The sequence below is a fragment of the Morone saxatilis genome, unplaced genomic scaffold (genome assembly GCF_004916995.1).
Source record: "Morone saxatilis isolate NCDOM2014 unplaced genomic scaffold, NCSU_SB_2.0 Contig2, whole genome shotgun sequence".
Lineage (NCBI taxonomy): Eukaryota > Metazoa > Chordata > Actinopteri > Moronidae > Morone > Morone saxatilis.
Genome location: NW_023339762.1, coordinates 19930575 through 19948455, shown reverse-complemented (window position 1 = coordinate 19948455; position 17881 = coordinate 19930575). Strand labels below are relative to the sequence as shown.

The 17881-nt window shown below is 42.7% G+C and overlaps 1 protein-coding gene across 2 annotated transcripts in view; it reads left to right on the top strand.

Moving 5' to 3' along the window:
* The window catches only part of LOC118330200, an 80982-nt gene extending 67753 nt beyond the window's left edge, over nucleotides 1–13229 (top strand). For both annotated transcript variants that reach the window (XM_035664667.1, XM_035664666.1), the window contains exon 3: nucleotides 60–13229. In XM_035664667.1, coding sequence (XP_035520560.1) covers nucleotides 245–12118 — 11874 coding nt within the window. In that variant the 5' untranslated portion in view covers nucleotides 60–244 and the 3' untranslated portion in view covers nucleotides 12119–13229. The remainder of the gene's footprint in view (nucleotides 1–59) is intronic.
* Nucleotides 13230–17881: the final 4652 nt, after the last annotated feature.

Here is a 17881-nt window from a genome sequence, read left to right as displayed (position 1 = left end):
TTTTTAATTAAACAGTAAAAGCTTGTCATCTGATCCTCTCTGTTGTCTTTTCTCTACAGATTTTGCTTTGGTGCTCGAATAGCGGTTCACAATGAAAGTGAAGAGATGAGCCTGCAACAAGCAGCCCTGTCCCTGCAGTTCCAACCACTGGACATTTACTGATTCATACTACCCAGAAGACGATGTCCCTGCCTCCCAGATAGCACTTCTGAGGACCAGGCCTTCACAGCACGTATTGTGCACCATGGCAGGAGAGACTCAGCGAATGCATGCTGTCAAAGAGCTGGACACTGAGTCCAAACTGCAGGATGAGGGGACGGCACTGGAACAGCAGAGTGACAAAACTACAAAGGAGTCTTCAGAGCACTTTTCAAGCACAGGCACTGATGCCAGAGCCAGCAGCAGAGGGCCCAAAGTTGAAAAACTAGAAAAGGAGAGGGACTGTCCTCAGCAGCGTGAGGCTGTCATACGGCCACAGCAGGCAGGGAAGATTGACTTCAGGTCACTGCAGAACCAATCAAAATTTGCCACAGACAGGACTTGGTCAACTGGCAAAGGCAGCCCCCAGTCCCCAAGTGGAAAGGGCCGCAGCCGAGAGAAGGGGAAGCGGTCAGGAAAGTCAGAGCGTGGCAACCCGCAGCAGCTGTACAGACTTAGCATTACAAATCCACGCTCCAATCCAACCATTGGTATTGCCTACCCACAGCAGAAGATTTCGCCACCCAAGAAGTTGGAGACCAGTCGTGGCCCAGTTTCGGGCAGCTACAGATTCCACGTTCCCAGTATACCAGAGAGAGAGGCCGAACTACAGCAAGAAGAGCTCAACTATAGCCGCTGCTTCCAGAAGGCCTCCTCTAACCTTACCTCCCCAAGCTATACCTCACAGGCACTGGTTTCCTCAAGTGGAACATCATCCCACCCACATCAACCCCTGTCACAGCAGCAGCAGCCTGCCTCAATGGAGAACAACAGCACACAGCCCAGCAGCCAGCTAATCCTGGCTGATTTTCAGCTGAGTGGCTCTAATACATGGCAGTCTCCTGAAAGGACTTTTAATGGTGCTAACTATGTGGTTTCATCACAAAAATCCACTGCCCTCACAGAAGCTAATAAGGCAAATGCCTTTGTGCCTGGTCCATTTCAATATGGATATCATTTTCTGGAAGAATCAACCTCTGACTCTTTTCCCTGTGAACAGAACCCGCAATCCCAAGACTTTACAGACTCCTCTCTAGGTTCTATTCATGTGACCCACAACTCTTTTTCCTTTACGCCTGGAGAAGGGCAAAATCTTGCCCAGAACAGTACTCAGTTCAGTAATGAACAGCAGCCAGAGGATAGAAGCTCTTATCCTCAACCCTCACAGTCACAGTTTATTCAAGGGGTAGCATCCTCCATCCAGTGTCCTAGGAATCTGAGTGAGGACTCAGCTAGCAGTGACAGCTCTGGCTCCAGCTCACAGCAGTCAGAGCAGGGGAAGAGTGCCCTGCCTGAGAGCACAGACATTATTGGACAGGCAGACAGTAGGGATGCAGCCATCACCTCGGGGAGTAAGAGGAACTGTCACCCCAAAGACACAGCTGCCAGCCAAAGAACACTCATTCAAGGAAGTGTGCATAATGCAAGGAATATTTCACAAGGTCCAGGCTCCCAAATGCACTTTCCCAGCAAAACATTTAACAATGCTCTAGTCAGTAACGTTCACACAGGCTCAATGCCCTTTGATAAAAGCATCAATAATAAGGTTCTAAATAGGTTACCACACTCATGGGAGGGGCCAAATAAAGCATTTCCACCAGCTGATCAAAACACAATTCAGTATTCTGATATGAATGAGAAGTTTCATTTTCAGAACCAACCAGCACTTGACCAAAGGCCAAATTCATCTAAAAATAGCAGAATGCCCTGGCAGCAGATACGGCCAACCTCTGCCATGCCGAACCAAAACAGAATCGAGTTATCTAGGCAAATAAGCAGTCAAAAATTGTCTTACATGGTGTCCCCCTCTGACTGGCAGGATGATAGCAAGTCACACAAACATCCCAGCTCATTTCAGAACAACAGAACTAGTGATGGGTTTTCACCCCAAAGACAAGAGACTGTAAAACATAGCAGTAATACAGTCTCAACTTTTAAAGTAGAGATGAGCCACGCACAAGTTTGTGAATCCAAAAATAAGGCAGTATATTTTGGACTCAATCAGTCTCTTCCACCAGCATCATCAAGAAACTTTAGCTACCCTCCATTACAGGTCCAACCTATGGGACTTATGATGGTGTCACCTTATGAATCTCCTTTGCCCTCACCAGTTCATAACCCTGCATCTAGCAGTACGTGCTCTTCCCTCTCCCCAGCATCCACCAGTCCTGTTAACATCAGTTCAGAGGACAGTCAAATGTCAAAGTCTGCAACCCCTCACCCATTTTATCATCAGCCCCAAGCCAAAACACAGTTACCATCAGATCACCTGAGCTCTCGTCCTCACCAGTTTCATTCTGATGCTCCACGAAACCTTCCTTATGCACAAGACAGAGCCAAAGACGACATGATGAGCTACCTGCAAAACAACACACATCCAAAGTCTACTATGGATGGGAACAAAGGTTACATGGACAGTTTTGGGGTAGAGCATCACCAGCCTCCACCACCATACTCTGCACATCAGCTGTTAGCGACCTCGTTAGCAGAAAATCTTGACCAGCTAGATGTGCTTCTGACATGCAAGCAGTGTGATCAGAATTTCAACAACCTGGCTTCATTTTTAGGCCATAAGCAATACTGTGCTCAACATACGTTTGCACAAAATGACCTCAAAGACATATCAAAGATGGAGGACAGCCAAAAGTTTCATGCAGAACCAGCAAAAGCGGCGCCATCTGTGTCAAATGTTTCGATGATAAGGTGCCCATATGACCTATCTCTGTTGGGCCTCAATAAAAATGGAGAACTGATATCTGATAGCGAAACAAAAGGAGACAATAAGGATGATCCAATGAAACTCAACTTGTTTTCTGGTTCTGGTAACCTCCCTGTCCCTCTCCCTGAGCTGGAAATGGAGGATGCCAAATTAGACAGCCTAATCACAGAAGCCTTGAATGGACTGGGATATCAATCCGACAACGCAGAGATAGACAGTAGCTTTATCGATGCATTTGCTGATGATGACCTCACCACTGTTAAAGCAACATCAAACAAACAATGTCTGAAAACCAAAGAATCCCTGGTATTTGAAAGCAAAACTAAACAAGCAGCAGATGATGAAAGGTCTTTCACACAGGGAAAGTATTTTTATGACTCTGATGTTGAGAGCCCTAAGACAGATAAACAGTACACAGAAAGCAAACTTGAGAAAATATCTCTAAATTTGGAACAGGATGAGAAAATTAACATAAAAAAAGAAGTCTCTCATAAAAATTCAAGAATTGCCTCAAGGGAAAAGACGGGGGAACAAGAAAACAAAGTGAAAGAGGCAAGAAAACTATGCAAGAGTGAGGACGAAAATATAAGTACACAAAGGTTTCTCTTATCCAGTAAGTTTTCTGAGCGTTGTGGTGTTAAAAGCTTTCAGGACACCTCTGCACTTCGAGGGTCAACGGCCTCCACATCTCCAACCTCAAGAACTGCAGTGAAAGAGGGCAAGAGGAAAAGCACTGGAGGGGGCACCTGGAGTAAAGAACTTATTCACAAAATAGTTCAGCAGAAAAATAAGCTCCATAAGCTCCATGTGAAAGGTACCAAAAACCTCCAGTTTTCCTTAGTGATGGAGAGACTGACTCCCACTGTACAGAACCCTGCATTTGGAGAATACGACTATGTCTCGGACTCAGATGACGATTGTGAGCCCGTAAAGATAGCAAGCCAAGGCCGGCTGAATCAAAGCAGTCGGTGTAAATACACATACACTAAAGAGTGCAAATGGCGAGCAAGGAGTGAGAGGGACCAGGCAGCATGGAGACATGAGTCGAAGGAATGTTTTGAGGTTAAAAAAAGCGAGGAGGTCTCTCTCTCGCCTGAGAAACATAGTTCTCACCAGAGACTCAGACGTAGGGGTAGCAGGTCATCCACAAGCAGTGAACTCAGCACATCTGTGAGTATTTCAAGTGACAGTATCAACAGCCCCAAAAGCACTGACCGCACTGACTCAGACTGTGAGAAGAAGACAGACATCAAAAAGAAAGAGTCTCCAGAGCAGAAAACCTATGAAAGGTCCTCCCCGCAGAAGTTATGTAAAGAGTCCAGCACACTAGCCCTGACATTCACCAAATCTATCAAGAAGTATAATACTGACAAAGCCATTATTTCTGATAACAAAGATAGTACAGAGGAGCCAAAGAAGTATCAATCAAATCCAGAACTTGTTGATCCAGTGTCATTCTCACAAAAGGCAAAAAGCACAATCAAAAACTTTGAAAAAAGCAGAAGCTCTTATACAAAATCAAGAGGGAAGCTTGTGTCTCCCAGAAAAGAAACTGGCACAACAGTCAGTTCAGACAGAAACACCCTACAGAGAACAGACAACCTGTGTCCCAAAGAAGAACCAACACAGTGTAGCAGTCCAGATAACAAGCTACCAGAGTTTAATTCACACTCTCCCACCATCAACAAAGAAAATGATTTCAATATTGACAGAAGCACAAAGTGCAAAAGAAGAGAGGGGCCCCAAGCCACACAACCAGAACTATCAGACAGTACCACATTTGAAAAACAGAGTGACAGTGTCTGCATGGTGAAAGAGCCTATTACTTTAGTCAATGACCTAGACACACACAAGCCTGCTTCTCTCTGCACCTCTTTGATGGATGAGGTGTGCCTATCTCCAACTGAAAGCCAGGGCCAGTTGATACAAAAAGATGCACTTCACCTCATGCCCTACCCCCTGGATCAGGAACAGGGGCTTATGAAATCCCCACTTTCATTTGACACCTCGTCAATGTTTGGGGATCTCACAGGATTCGACAGTTTCCATTCAATAGAGAATACAACTGATAAAAAGGAAGAGTTTGTGTCGTCCTTCTCTCCCTTTCTGGAACAAAGAGACTGGAACCTTATAGTTAGCCCTGTGCTACCAGATGAGATATCTCAGTACAAAGGCAACTCTGAGAAATCAAATGAAAAGAAACCAGATTACAATCAAGTTCCTTTGTCTCTGCCAGAAAAAATAATTGACTACAGTGCAAATCTCAACAGCTGTGCATCAGAGGATGAGCTCGAGATAAAAAGAATAGTGAATGAGCTTGAAAACCAGCTGCAGACAACCAAGATGGAAACCCCACCCTTACTAGGTCAGGATGTCCCCAAGCAACTGCAAATGAGCAAATTTTCACCTTTACGTCTGAGTGATGAGTCAGGAACTGAAAGCAATGGTCTGGATATTAGGTGCCCTGGGAAAACAATAGATGTGCCTGTGACCAGTCTGCCCTCAGAGCCTTTCACTGACCCGTGGGCCAGTACATTCCAGTTTGAGCTAATGGGTGCACACCACAGTCCCCATACTCCAATTCATAATGAAGCAGGGGCAATTGAACATTTTACTGAAAAAGAAAATGATGCACCAAATTTGATCACCACTGCCTCACATATTGAGCACCCACAGCTCCACCACAACAAGAAACCAGAGGAGAGAAAAACTGAAAAAGAGACTCCTGTAGAAACAAAGGAAGAGATTTTAGAACAGAAGAGATATACAGAAAACCTCATGAGAAGCCTGGAGGTGATTTCAGACTCTATATTCAAAAAAGAACCCATTATATCAGAACACAAGGAGCCGAATGTCACCTCTCTCACAAGTCAACAACATCAAGAAATTGAATGTCAGGCAACTGATGCAGTTGAGAAAGAAGATCACAGTGAAAAGGAAGCAATTACTGGGAAGGAGAATATATTATCACCTCCAAATATCAATGAGCGGAAGGACGATATTGAATTCATTCTGAATGAGTCACAGTCATCTCTCTCTAACAGCACTGACCCCACAGTCAATGGAAACCAGCCAATTTCATCGCAGCCAAGTGAGCCTACAGAAAACAATGATAGCAAGGCTGAGACTAAAGTCATATCAGAGGAGGATGTCACTGAGAATAGTAATTTGATTGAGTCTGCTCACTGCACAAGTGTGGGTACCCATGACCCGCATGTGGTTGAGGAGTCCGGTGGGAATAGCAATACAGCAGACAGTGTGAATCAGTTATTTGAAAACAGTAGTGACAGTCCAGAACATTCGACCACTGACAGCTACGAGGAAGCAGAGGCAGTGAGGGGAATCACTGGACAATCTGTTTGCTATCCTTTATCACCAGCTGTACCTGGCACCAGTATAGACATGGGCAAGAAAATTCCGGATGTGATTAAAGCAGCACTCGACCAACAATCCACTGATAACCATGATCATCCTGGAGACATTCCTACATCGGATGGTGGTGAATTGAAAGTGGAGAACTCAGACAGTGTACTTGAGAAAATAACTGTTGAAACAGTAGAACAGGATTATTTGATTAGACTATCTCCCTCTAAAAGCTGCAGCCCTGCTAGGACTTATACTACAAGTCCAACAACTAATGTGTCAGTGGAGATAACCACAGACAATCCCTGCAGTCCAGTACCGGTGGAAACCAATACAGAGAGTACTAGTCACTGCTCACCCACCAGAGAAACCCAGTCTATAGAGGGACAAAGTAATCTGTTGATCCTTACACAGTCTGATGGCAACATTGACAGTGATTCCTGCAAAGTTACACAATTGGATGACTCATTAAAATGTGAAAAAGGTCTTGCCTTTGAGACTGTTCAGAAACGAGAGGAGATTTTAAATGTTCAGGACATCAAAGAACATCTTCCTATTGATTTCATGGCAAGTCACCAAAACTCACCATGCAGACAAGAGGTGGATGAAAGTCACTGTCTTTTTCTACACACTTCCACACCAACCAGTCCTCTTTTACCGACCTCTCATCAAACACCCATCCAGAAATGGGACATAGAAGAGGATTCATGTCCGTCACAAAGCAAATGTAATAATATCTCTATTAACCAAGGCTCAGTTCAAAATATGAAATCCCCCATAAACAAAGAAGCCATGATGGAGTATTCTTTGATAAGCCCACCTCCTCTGGACTTGGGAATGATAGTGTGTAAAATCCCCAGCTCTGAAACCACCATTCCCTCTCCACTCCCAGTGACCAGCACAGCAGAACCACCAGAAGTATCAGATGACCTTGAAAATAGAGACCCAATGTATGATTTCAAGCTCAGCCCTCTCAACTACAACAGCATCTCAGAAGAACCTCCACAACTGAATCAATATGACTACATACCAATTTCACCAGCCAGTAAACCTGAAGAGAATCCAGACATCAAGCAGAGTCCCAGAGATGACTGTGGACCATGTGACCTGAGCGTTAACCCTGCACTGATTTTTAACAAAACTGAAACAGACACAGACACAGCGGTATCACTGAACTCAAACTGTGTAGCTGAACTGAATTTATCAGACGAAGCACTGGTTCTGCAGCAGAGTATGAAATTCACATGTTTTTCATTGGCACTCCCACCTGAAAACAAAAGCAAAGATTTCTTAGCTGGTAATGTAAAGACAAACTTGGAGGTTTGTTGTGATGCGGTTGGACTTGTTGAGAATGTGCACATTCATGCGGACCTGCTGATAAAAGTCGATTCACAGAATTCAGATTCTCACAAGGCTTCTGCTGAAGACCGTACACTTATCAAGAAAAAGATTTCAGATGGTCCGCCTACTCCTAAGCCACTCATCATCTGTGAAAATGAACAAATGCCTCTTCCTCCAGACCCATCAGAGAAGCAACCAACAATAGAGACTGGCCAGTGTTCAACAACGCACCACATACAGAAAGAAATATCACAAAAAAAGACACAGAACAATGCTCAACAGGGGAAAGTGCTCTGTGAAATCTGCCTCATGGGTTTCAGGACTGTACCAGGGTTAAAGAGACATAAGGCCATGAAACATCTGGTCAAAACCGAAAAACAAATTGGCCCGCAGAGCACAACATCAAGCCATCAAGAGACTATGCTTATTTATGAAGCATCACAAACCACAGAAAAAGAACATAAAGATGATTCACAGACCTGTTACCCAACAAAAATAGACTGTCTGCCTGAGACAAGTAGCACTTTCATATCTAAAGCAGCAGAGACTGAGTCAGTCCTAGAGGAAATGGCAACTGAGACAAGTACAGTGGCACTGGATGAAATAGGCCATCAAAACCCTCAGCTGCCAACAAAAGCAAAGAAGAACTACAAAGCCCGAAAGAACAAAAACAGTGAGGTAAACATCAAACCTGACCCTTTCTCTGATGAGCTTCTGAATATATTAAAAACAGACATTCTTCAAGCTATAACTCCTGAATTCAAAAACAGTGGACTACAAGAGAAACACAAATCTCCTGAGGACCAGGTGAAAATCAATGACAGGACTGTTACTGGAACAGAGAAATTCCCTCACCATGTTACTTCAAAGTCTGGCTTTGACAGTACACCCCGATCTCCAACAAAAGAGACAAATGTGCTTAGCGAAACTGTGGAACTAAATCAAACCACTGATACAGAAGAAATGAAACGTACAAGCATGACAGAGATGGCAAACGGGGAAGTATGTACAGATAATAATGTAGAAAGTGCTATATCTGTACACCAGGATATAATCAGAGAATGTGATGAATCCGGAAAGACTCTGTGCGCTGTGGAAGAGATGTGTGAACAGAAAGGGTCAGAAGAGAGCCTTGCCCAAGAGATTCTCAGAAAAGTGGCAGTCGAGATAAAATGTGAGAAAAACAGTGGCCCTTCAGATGAGGTACCTTCTCTCTCCTGTTTGAATTCTTCCACTCTCAGTCCTCCCGGCTTAAGCCCCGAGCTGAAGGCCTTACTTGACGATGACACTACATTCTCACAGCTGTTCCCCAGAGATGAGGAGGCAAAAAGGAAAAAGTGCCAGAGGGTGTACAGCAAAAGAAATAAAAGACAGAAACCATTGCCCGATTCAAATGTGATTCAGGACTACCCTCCTTCAGAAACCTTCATGCAAAATAAAGATCAGTACATGGAAAACCAAGAAGAGCAGGCATTCACTGACAATCAGGCTAACCGCTGTGAATATGAGACAATATCTATCGATGATGCCATCATGTTGAATATGTGCCACAACAGTACATTAAAGGCTGATGCCAAGCCATTGTCAGATGTTAAACAAAATGATCAGCAGGTTGTTCATGAGAATATTAAAGAGCTTAGCAACAGCCTCTTGAATCCACTCGAGAGCACCATTGATAAATCCACAATTGAAGGGAGTTGCTCCAGTGACTTTAATGGCTTTGATGAAGGCTCAACGGTGACCTCTGACCCCAGCACATATAAAGCAGAAGTACCGACAGCACCCTGTCCTCTGCCCATGCCCTCTGCCCCCTATACTGTAGAGCCATGTGTAACAGAGAGTGTCCAAACCTTCCACAGCATTGACATCCAAAACATCAACACCACATTTCAACTTCCTGAGATTCAGTTCTTTGACTCTAATAAAGATATCTCAGTGGCTCCTCCTCTTACAACTGTTCACGTGGAGAACAGAGACGATGAAAAGTCTAAGAAAGTAATGGAGCGGCGAGGCAGGAAACGGCCAGATGGTCGAATAAAGGTTAAAGATAAGCAGTACAAGTGCAAAGTGTGCTTCACTTGGTTCCTCACCCTAGGCGAACTAAACTTTCACAAACTCTCCCACAACCCTTCTCCCCCTCCGACCTGCTACATGTGTGTCCAGCGGAAGTTTAGTTCAAGGGAGCAGCTGAGAGACCATCTGAGGGAGAAACACGCCAAGAACAAGACAGGTATCTGGACCTGTGGAATGTGCTTGAAGGAGATATCAGATGTGTGGATGTACAATGAACATTTACGAGAACACGCCACTCAGTTTGCCCGGAGGGGTCAGACACAAGGCTCCATGTTAGGCATTCCAGGCTGCTTCATGCAGGAGACTGCTGTGAAGAACTTTATCACCTCCATCATGCAGCATCGACCCAGCAAAACCAACAGAGACTCCAGCAAAGCCACTAAAGAACAGGAAAAAGCTGTTGCTGCAGACAGCACTGTGGAAGAGGGGAAAAACTCAGAGGGGGCTGAGCCAAAGGTTTCCAGAACTAAAAGCAGCAGTGGAGCAGGTAGCAAGCAGAGCACATTAACCCCACTTGAAGTCCTCCACAAAACAGAAACACCAAAAAGTGTGGAGATGCATCCCAACTGCAAAGACCCCTCAAGAGACTGCCATCACTGTGGGAAACAATTTCCCAAACCATTCAAACTCCAGAGACATTTAGTGGTTCACAATTTGGAAAAGATTTTCCTGTGTCATAAATGCCCTGTCTCTTATCAGGAGGCCCAGGAGCTTAAAAGTCATCTGAAGAGAGCACACGAGGAGGTGGATGAACTGGATTCAAAACACACCACCCTCTACACCTGTGAGCTATGTGCTGATGTCATGCATGTGATCAAAAAATCCTTCATCTGCAGCACCTGTAACTATACCTTCTCTAAGAAGGAACAGTTTGATCGTCACATGGAAAAGCACCTGTCAGGGGGTAACAAAATTTTTAAATTCCGAGGTGTTCTCAGACCTGTCAAAGCATCAGCGTCCAAAGAAGATGAATGTGATTCGCCTGCAAGTAAGAAGAGGAGAATTCTCTCTGACAGTCTGCAAGAAAATAGTTCAGACAGTGGCATCGCCAGCGTAAGCTCATTGCACTTAAATCAAAACTCTGAAACACAGTCTTCAAAACCATCTGTGTCTACAGCAGATGACTCCACACAGACCATCACAAATGAATACCACAGTAGTACAAACAATACAAATGTGAAGACTGAGGACATTGCTGAGGACTACTCTGAACTACTTGTAGAGCTGGAGAAATGTATTCATATGGGCCCTTCAGAGCCTGCTACACCCAAGAAAGAGGAAATTGACTCAACCACCTCACCTATTTTTGATAAAGAGGGTAATGGAAAATCGATTACTGAACCATGTGATGTGAAAGAGGAGAATGAGTCAGTCTGCATTAGAGCAGGGACAACCTCATGGTCGGCATCTAAAGAGAGTAGTTGTGCTGGGGAGGAGATTGATGTTAAAGCGAAGGAAGGCTCTGTTGAAGGTGACACAGCTGAGACTGAAGAAAAAACAGATTTACTTCCACCTAGTGAGGACTCTTTTGTCAGCTCAAGAGAAAATCAAATAATTTCAAAGACATCTGAGTCAGCAAAGCATGAATTAGCTGCTAATGTGATGGACCAACATAGGGATGATGAGCAGTGGCATCACATGCCGAAAGCTTCAAATAATGACAGCAAACAGCCGACATTATCTCACTGTGCTGAACAGGAAAGTAGCAGTCAGATGAAAGACAAAGTTGCTCCAGTCAAAACAGCTGACAACACTAAAAACAGCTCTACAAATGGCAGTACGAGGCCTACAGAATCCACACCAGTCCTCCTCTCCAAAGTTTCCCTCAATGCTTCAGCCTCAAATGAGGACAAAGAATCTGTGAGACCACAGAAGAAAAGGAAAGACATGAAATCCCCCCACAGCCTGCAAAGGGTTTCCTTACCAGCCACACAAGAGAACTTTGGTGTTGACTCAAGGGCTAAAAAGAAGTTTCGCCTCAGCAAGTGTACAAATCCCTCTCTGCAAAGAAAGCCAGATGGACCCAACGACTACCTTGTGCTGTCCTCAGTAAGGGACGATGTCGTTAGCAACAAAATCATTTCCAAGTGCAAGACTTCAAACATAGGTTTGCAGTCAAAAAGAAGCTTGCTTGATAGCTGTACACAAAAGAAAGCTGAGATTGTGACTCCTCTTAATGGGGATTACAAAGCCAAAAAGGGACCTCTGGGGCGGCCTTTGCATCCCCCTATTTCTAAAGTGTCTTCAGTTCCCATGAACAATTCTTTGAATAAATCTAGGCCAAAGATGGGGGTTAGGTCAATGGAGAGCCATTCCTATCGGACAGCTGAGTCACAGAACCACCTTCTTAGCCAGCTGTTTGGCCAAAAACTGACAAGCTTTAAGATTCCTTTAAGGAAGGACACATCAGAATCTATTAACTGAGTGGGGTGTGATGTATCTGTGAATAAGGGATTGTAAATTTCACAGTTATAAATGTTTAAGATAATTCATTATGGTGAATGAGATTGCACAGCTCTTTTCTGTGAAATGCTATCTTTAAATACTTACGTAGTCACTTTATCTTCTTTGTACATGTGTTTTTATTACACAAATGTGAGGACGAACAGCAGATATGAATTTTGGGTCAAAAATGATGCTAGTTGGGAAAATCATTGGACTCTTTTTCTAGTTTTCTTTCGTTGGATATTATCCTTTTCAGAGATTCTATGTAATTTAGCTAAAGGAAAGAAAAAAGAATACTTGAAAATATAGTAAAAGATTTTCTTCTAAGAAATGCATGTTCATTTTGCATTCATAACATGATCTTATCCATCAGTCTTTCTGCAAAAAGACCAAATGACTTCATAACTGACCTGGACTATTGTCTGTGCACCTTTCATACATGCTTCCAACATATTCTTTTTGTATTATTTTTTAACTTTACTGTACTGCATTGACATTCATCATATTAGCCTCTTGTATAAATATTACCTGGTGCTACATTGTGTTTTATTGTAATGTGAATGCCAATGTCCTCGGAAGGGAACATGAGATCTGTAGCAGTTACAGTACATTCATTCAACTGTTTTTACCTTGTTCTCTGTAGTTTATTAAAGATACTGTGTAAACCATCCAAGTACTTCATATGTAGGCTGACAGAAGATTAGGAAAGCTTCCATTGAATAAACTCAGGTGCATCCAAGGACATCACAGTCCCAAGACCTGTATTCGGAGTTTTTCCCATGCACTGATAATACCACACACAAATCAAAAACTCAATCATCTGTGTCTGTAATTCCAATTGTTTAATTAGGAATAGTACTAGGACAACAAAGGTGCTTTATCTTGTTTATACTGTATGTATCTTACATTGTATAATATTGTAGGTAGATTATTGTTTGGTGTAATGCTTCATGTCAAAGTTTTATTTTAATAATGTGCAAAAGAATCAGAGTGAGAAGAAAGGGAAATGCTGTGCCTCTCTGCAAGTTGTAAAGTGGTTCACTAAGTGCCTCTTTTACAGTTGGTTATTAAAGATCTGTATTGGTCTCTCCTTGCTCTTTTCTTCCTTTGTTCATGACATGTTTTGCAAATGTTCCAACTTCCATCCCTGCGGACTGCAGCTGTCACCACATGCATCAAACACTGCAAACAGTGGAAGCTGCTTGTGCCTGGAGGCAAAAACAGGTGCACACACAACAAAGTCTGACTTCATTTTTTTGTCTTCAGATCAGCACTTCAGTGAGCACACTCATCATATGAAAGATGAGCATAAATGTATCTTTACTACAGGGAAACATTCAACAGAAGACAGGAAACATTTATCCAACCATATGTTCTCCAGGAGCACTGTCGAGCAGGCAGTGAGGAGTTCTCACTTCTGTCATGCTTCTGTCATGTTGCTCTCTCACCACGTGTAAAATGGCTTCTATTCCTACACGAACATTTTTCATCATCACATAGGAATAAAAAGCCATAGTACACAGTGGCATATCGAAACACGGGGATGAAGAATGAAAACCTGAGAAAAGGGGCACTAAGAAAAGCGGGGAAGATGATAGATTGGGGTAGAGAGTGAAAGTAGACAGAGAGGGAAGAAAGAAGAAGAAGAGTTTATTTTAACAACTGAAGCTGAAGTTTTGTGCTGACCTATGGTGCATAAAATAAGTTAACACTTTATCTCACTAGTTAGCTGTAGACTGTCTCAAATTGAGATTTGTACTAGAAGACCAAACACCAGCGGACTTTTTTTCAGATCATGATCTATAATGCATTATATACAGGTTTGTAACACATTATAACATGCATATTGCACCATAAGTTGCTTAAAAATTGACTTATATCTATAGGATGTTCATAATACTATATGTCATGTGGTCATAATCCCAAAAATCTATTTTTCTTAAAAGTGTATAAGGTGTTATGAGCATGTCAGCACTTTCTGCAAACAAAATAAACAACAATCAATCCATGTGTTAATTGAGTGACCATGGCAGACATTCAGATGAAGTGTGGAGGAAACAGAACCACAGTGGTGTTGTTGAAATAACTTCTCTAATTAATTTTGTGGGAATACTGGTTTGGCAGCACCCACAGAGACCATATTTTTGGACTCACTGGTAACAACAGTAAATACAGCGAGCATAACTGTCAGTGAATTACGAACCTGAATATCTGTGTGCTTGCCTATTCCACTCTACCCACTGTATCAAAGCAAGTTAGAATTAAATTCATGAAGGTATGTCAGCTGATGTGTTACATCTTGAGCTTTCGTAGCGTACAGTAAAAGTCATGAGATTTTAAATATAGAAATTCACTCATTTTATGATTATAATTATATATATTATATTATATATAATATATATTATATTATATATAATATTATATATAATATTATTTTTTTTTACAAAAATTGCATTGAGGTTCAGAAAAAAAACCCTTATCTAATTGTCTGAGAGTCTACCACAAGTACAAATTGATAAGAAACAACTGAGTAAATATATTAATTAATCAAGGTATTGTTAGTTGAAAATACCTTGCTGATACCTGATAAAACACTTCCTGTTGCTGTCAGCTGACATACAGTAAAATATCAGAGTGGTTGACTTAAAAATAAAATGTTTTGATTTTGGTGGAATGCCTTCTTTTTATATGAACCACAGGAGAATATTAAATCCCCTTACATTTGTAGATTCACACAGCATAAACCAAATGAAAAGAGTCAGAGTGGAAAGATGGATGACCATGTGTTGTTGTTGTTGTGTGTGGGTCTTCCTGCTATAAATGGATACCATTGATCCAAAGGCAGTAGTACCAACATTAATTAGAAAAGAACTTACTGAAAATTACCATGTGCTTTGATTTAAACACACAATTGAATCATATATTCAAAGTGTCTATGTGAATATTGCAAAATTAAATCTAGTAAAATATTCAATTAGGCAGAGGATGCATGGATCATTCTCCAAGTTGAGATTAAATTTATTACCCCTCAGGAATCTTAGCCAGTCAGGGTTTCAGTGATGAGTGTGGTGCCTGAAGGCTACATGATTGATGAAATCAGGGAAATCTGAGCCATCAAGACATGGAAATGAAATGCCTGTGATTAACATGTTAAACTCAACAATTATAATAAAGGCCAAATAACAGTGACATATGCTTTTTATGCATTTAAATGTTTCTTTATGCTGATCTATTTTCCTTCTTGTTAGTTTTTTGCTGATTTGTGTCATGTGAAAGACGGTAATTTATTACAAAATAATGGCTGATGCTTTATCTTCAAATATACCTGGAGTTTACCTGGTGATCTTCTTGGTGTTCTTGGCATCGCTGCCCCCTGAATAAATCTCCTCCAGGTCCTCCGGTCAGCAGCTATGTATTGATTAAGACAAAAATGAAAGTAGAGATCTCAGTATGTTTTGTCACAGTTGAAAATGTGTCACACAGTGAGTGAGTAGCAGCCCCACGCACACTACTGTCAGGCGTCCTTTTATCATCTGATCTATGAGGAAATTCTCCAGAGTCACAGTCATGCAGGAGCATGACAGGAACGCTTTGCACTTTGAAGTAGAGTGACATTATCAGTAAGTATGGTCTTGAAATAGCATCTCTTCTCTCTCCCTCTCACTCCATTTCTGAGTTTCCCTGCATGTCTCATCTGATCTCCGACTTTCTTTCCTTCGTCTGTTTTCCTCTACCGCCACCCTCATTCTCCTACTCTTCCCCCTGCTTTTCTACTCTCTTCTCTATCAATTTCCTACTCAGCAACTCACCCCCTCTACCCATTTTTGCTTCTGCCTCACCCCATTTTCTTCTTTCACCTTTTATCTCAGTCTTTCACCTGCTTTTCTCTCCCTGCCTCTGCTTTCTCCTAGTTGTTCACCTCACCCCATTTCTCCCCATTTCTCTCCATTCTCCATGTTTCTTCCTCCATCCCTCTCTGTTGCCCTTTCACCTTTTCATCCACCCTTTTTCCTTTTTTCCCTCCCTTTCCATCTCTTCCCTCTTCTCACCCTTGGCTCCCTCCCCCATCGCTGTGGAGCTTGCTGTTGGCTGCCTCTCAGGGAGGTCGAGAGATCAGGGGCAGATAGAGATGGCCACTGGTCAGCGGTAATGATACACAGGCTGAGGGGCCACTCAGGTCGTCTCTGTTGGGAATGTGAGGTTTCAGCCATCACAGAGAGAGATAAATAGATAGGTGGATGGGGAGGGATTTGTCGCATGAAGTGGGAACGAATGACTGAGCATCCCTCTCTGCACACACGGGGGGGGAGATCGTGATGAATTTCCACTGGGATGATATCTGAAATCATTTGTGTTCGACAGTGAGAATGTGTATGAATAATTCAATATAAACACGCTCCCCTGGTGTGAACAAAGAGGACAAAGAAATCTTTGAAATCAAGACATCAAACCAATTTTGCCCGACAACCATCAAAACACTGCCTTCCCCCTTGAAATCCTCAAATGGGAGCACTAGCTGTAAGGAAACTACACAGGGAAACTACACTCCCACAACAATGGCACCTTAAATAGAAGTAAAAGGAATTGGGGCACTAGTAACATCAAAATGAATTACTAAGCAAATGTGAAGATAAAAATAAATCGTGGTAAGGAGATGATAATATGGAAAACAATAAAGTAAAGTCAAGCACACTTTGAATTTTCTAATTAATGGCCTCTCAGCAGGAAGTTGTGGTTCCTTACTGCCAACAGAGCCTTTATCTACTCAACCATTTGTCACTCCAGTCAGCACCAGAGAGGGAACAGGCTGTACACAATAGCTAAAAGTACCTGTTTGATGTTCCAGGTTTACAGGAATAAATGGGGTTGCTCTGCAGGGGCTATGCAAACAAATGAAAGCCTGTTGGTGTGTGTCTGCAGTGACTGGAACACTGCACCCAACAGCAGGTGTCTTCAGAGCGGCTGGCCTCACACACGACACACACCTAATCTTAAAGAAAAGTTTGTTACGCACACTGCGTAATTAGTTTGCAAGCTGGACTGGTTGCAAGTATAATTTTCAAATTATATATAAGATACCCAAAATCAATTCTGTTCATACCTCTTGTCCTGTTCAATGACACACTACTAAGAAAATCAGGTAACAATAGGTAAATAAGATGTAGACAGCTAAAAAGGCCTTATCTCTTAATGGATAATTGCACTTCCCGGCATGACATTTTCAAATCGACCAAACTGCACACAGAATCATCAGAATCACACAGAACTGCCCATATTCCACAGTACAAATGACCCTTCACATACAAAGCTGGACCTGCTGGCCAGTAGGGATGCCTCTCGTACCTCTGAGACTCTCTTCGTCCCCCCACCCCTCCTTCACCTCCCTTTATTACTTCGCCACTAACCCTCATCCTCTCCCCTCCTCCACCGCCACTCCTGCGCTCCCTCAGTTTCTCCTCCCGCTGTCTCCTGTCTCTGTGGTTATCACAGAGCATCTGAAGGATCTACCCTGACATTTGATGTGACACAAAATTGGATTTCCAGTGTGATTCGCTCCCCAAACCCCTCGTGGAGTGTAATCCACGCTGTGACTAATTGAGTGGCATGCCAACAGCCAGAGTGTGTAAATGGATGGCTGCTGGTGAAATGTGTCTGTGACCTGCGCTTTTTTTTTTTTTGTCTGATGGCCTGTGAGTTCATTAGACAGAGAAGGGAAGGGACACATACACACATACACATACA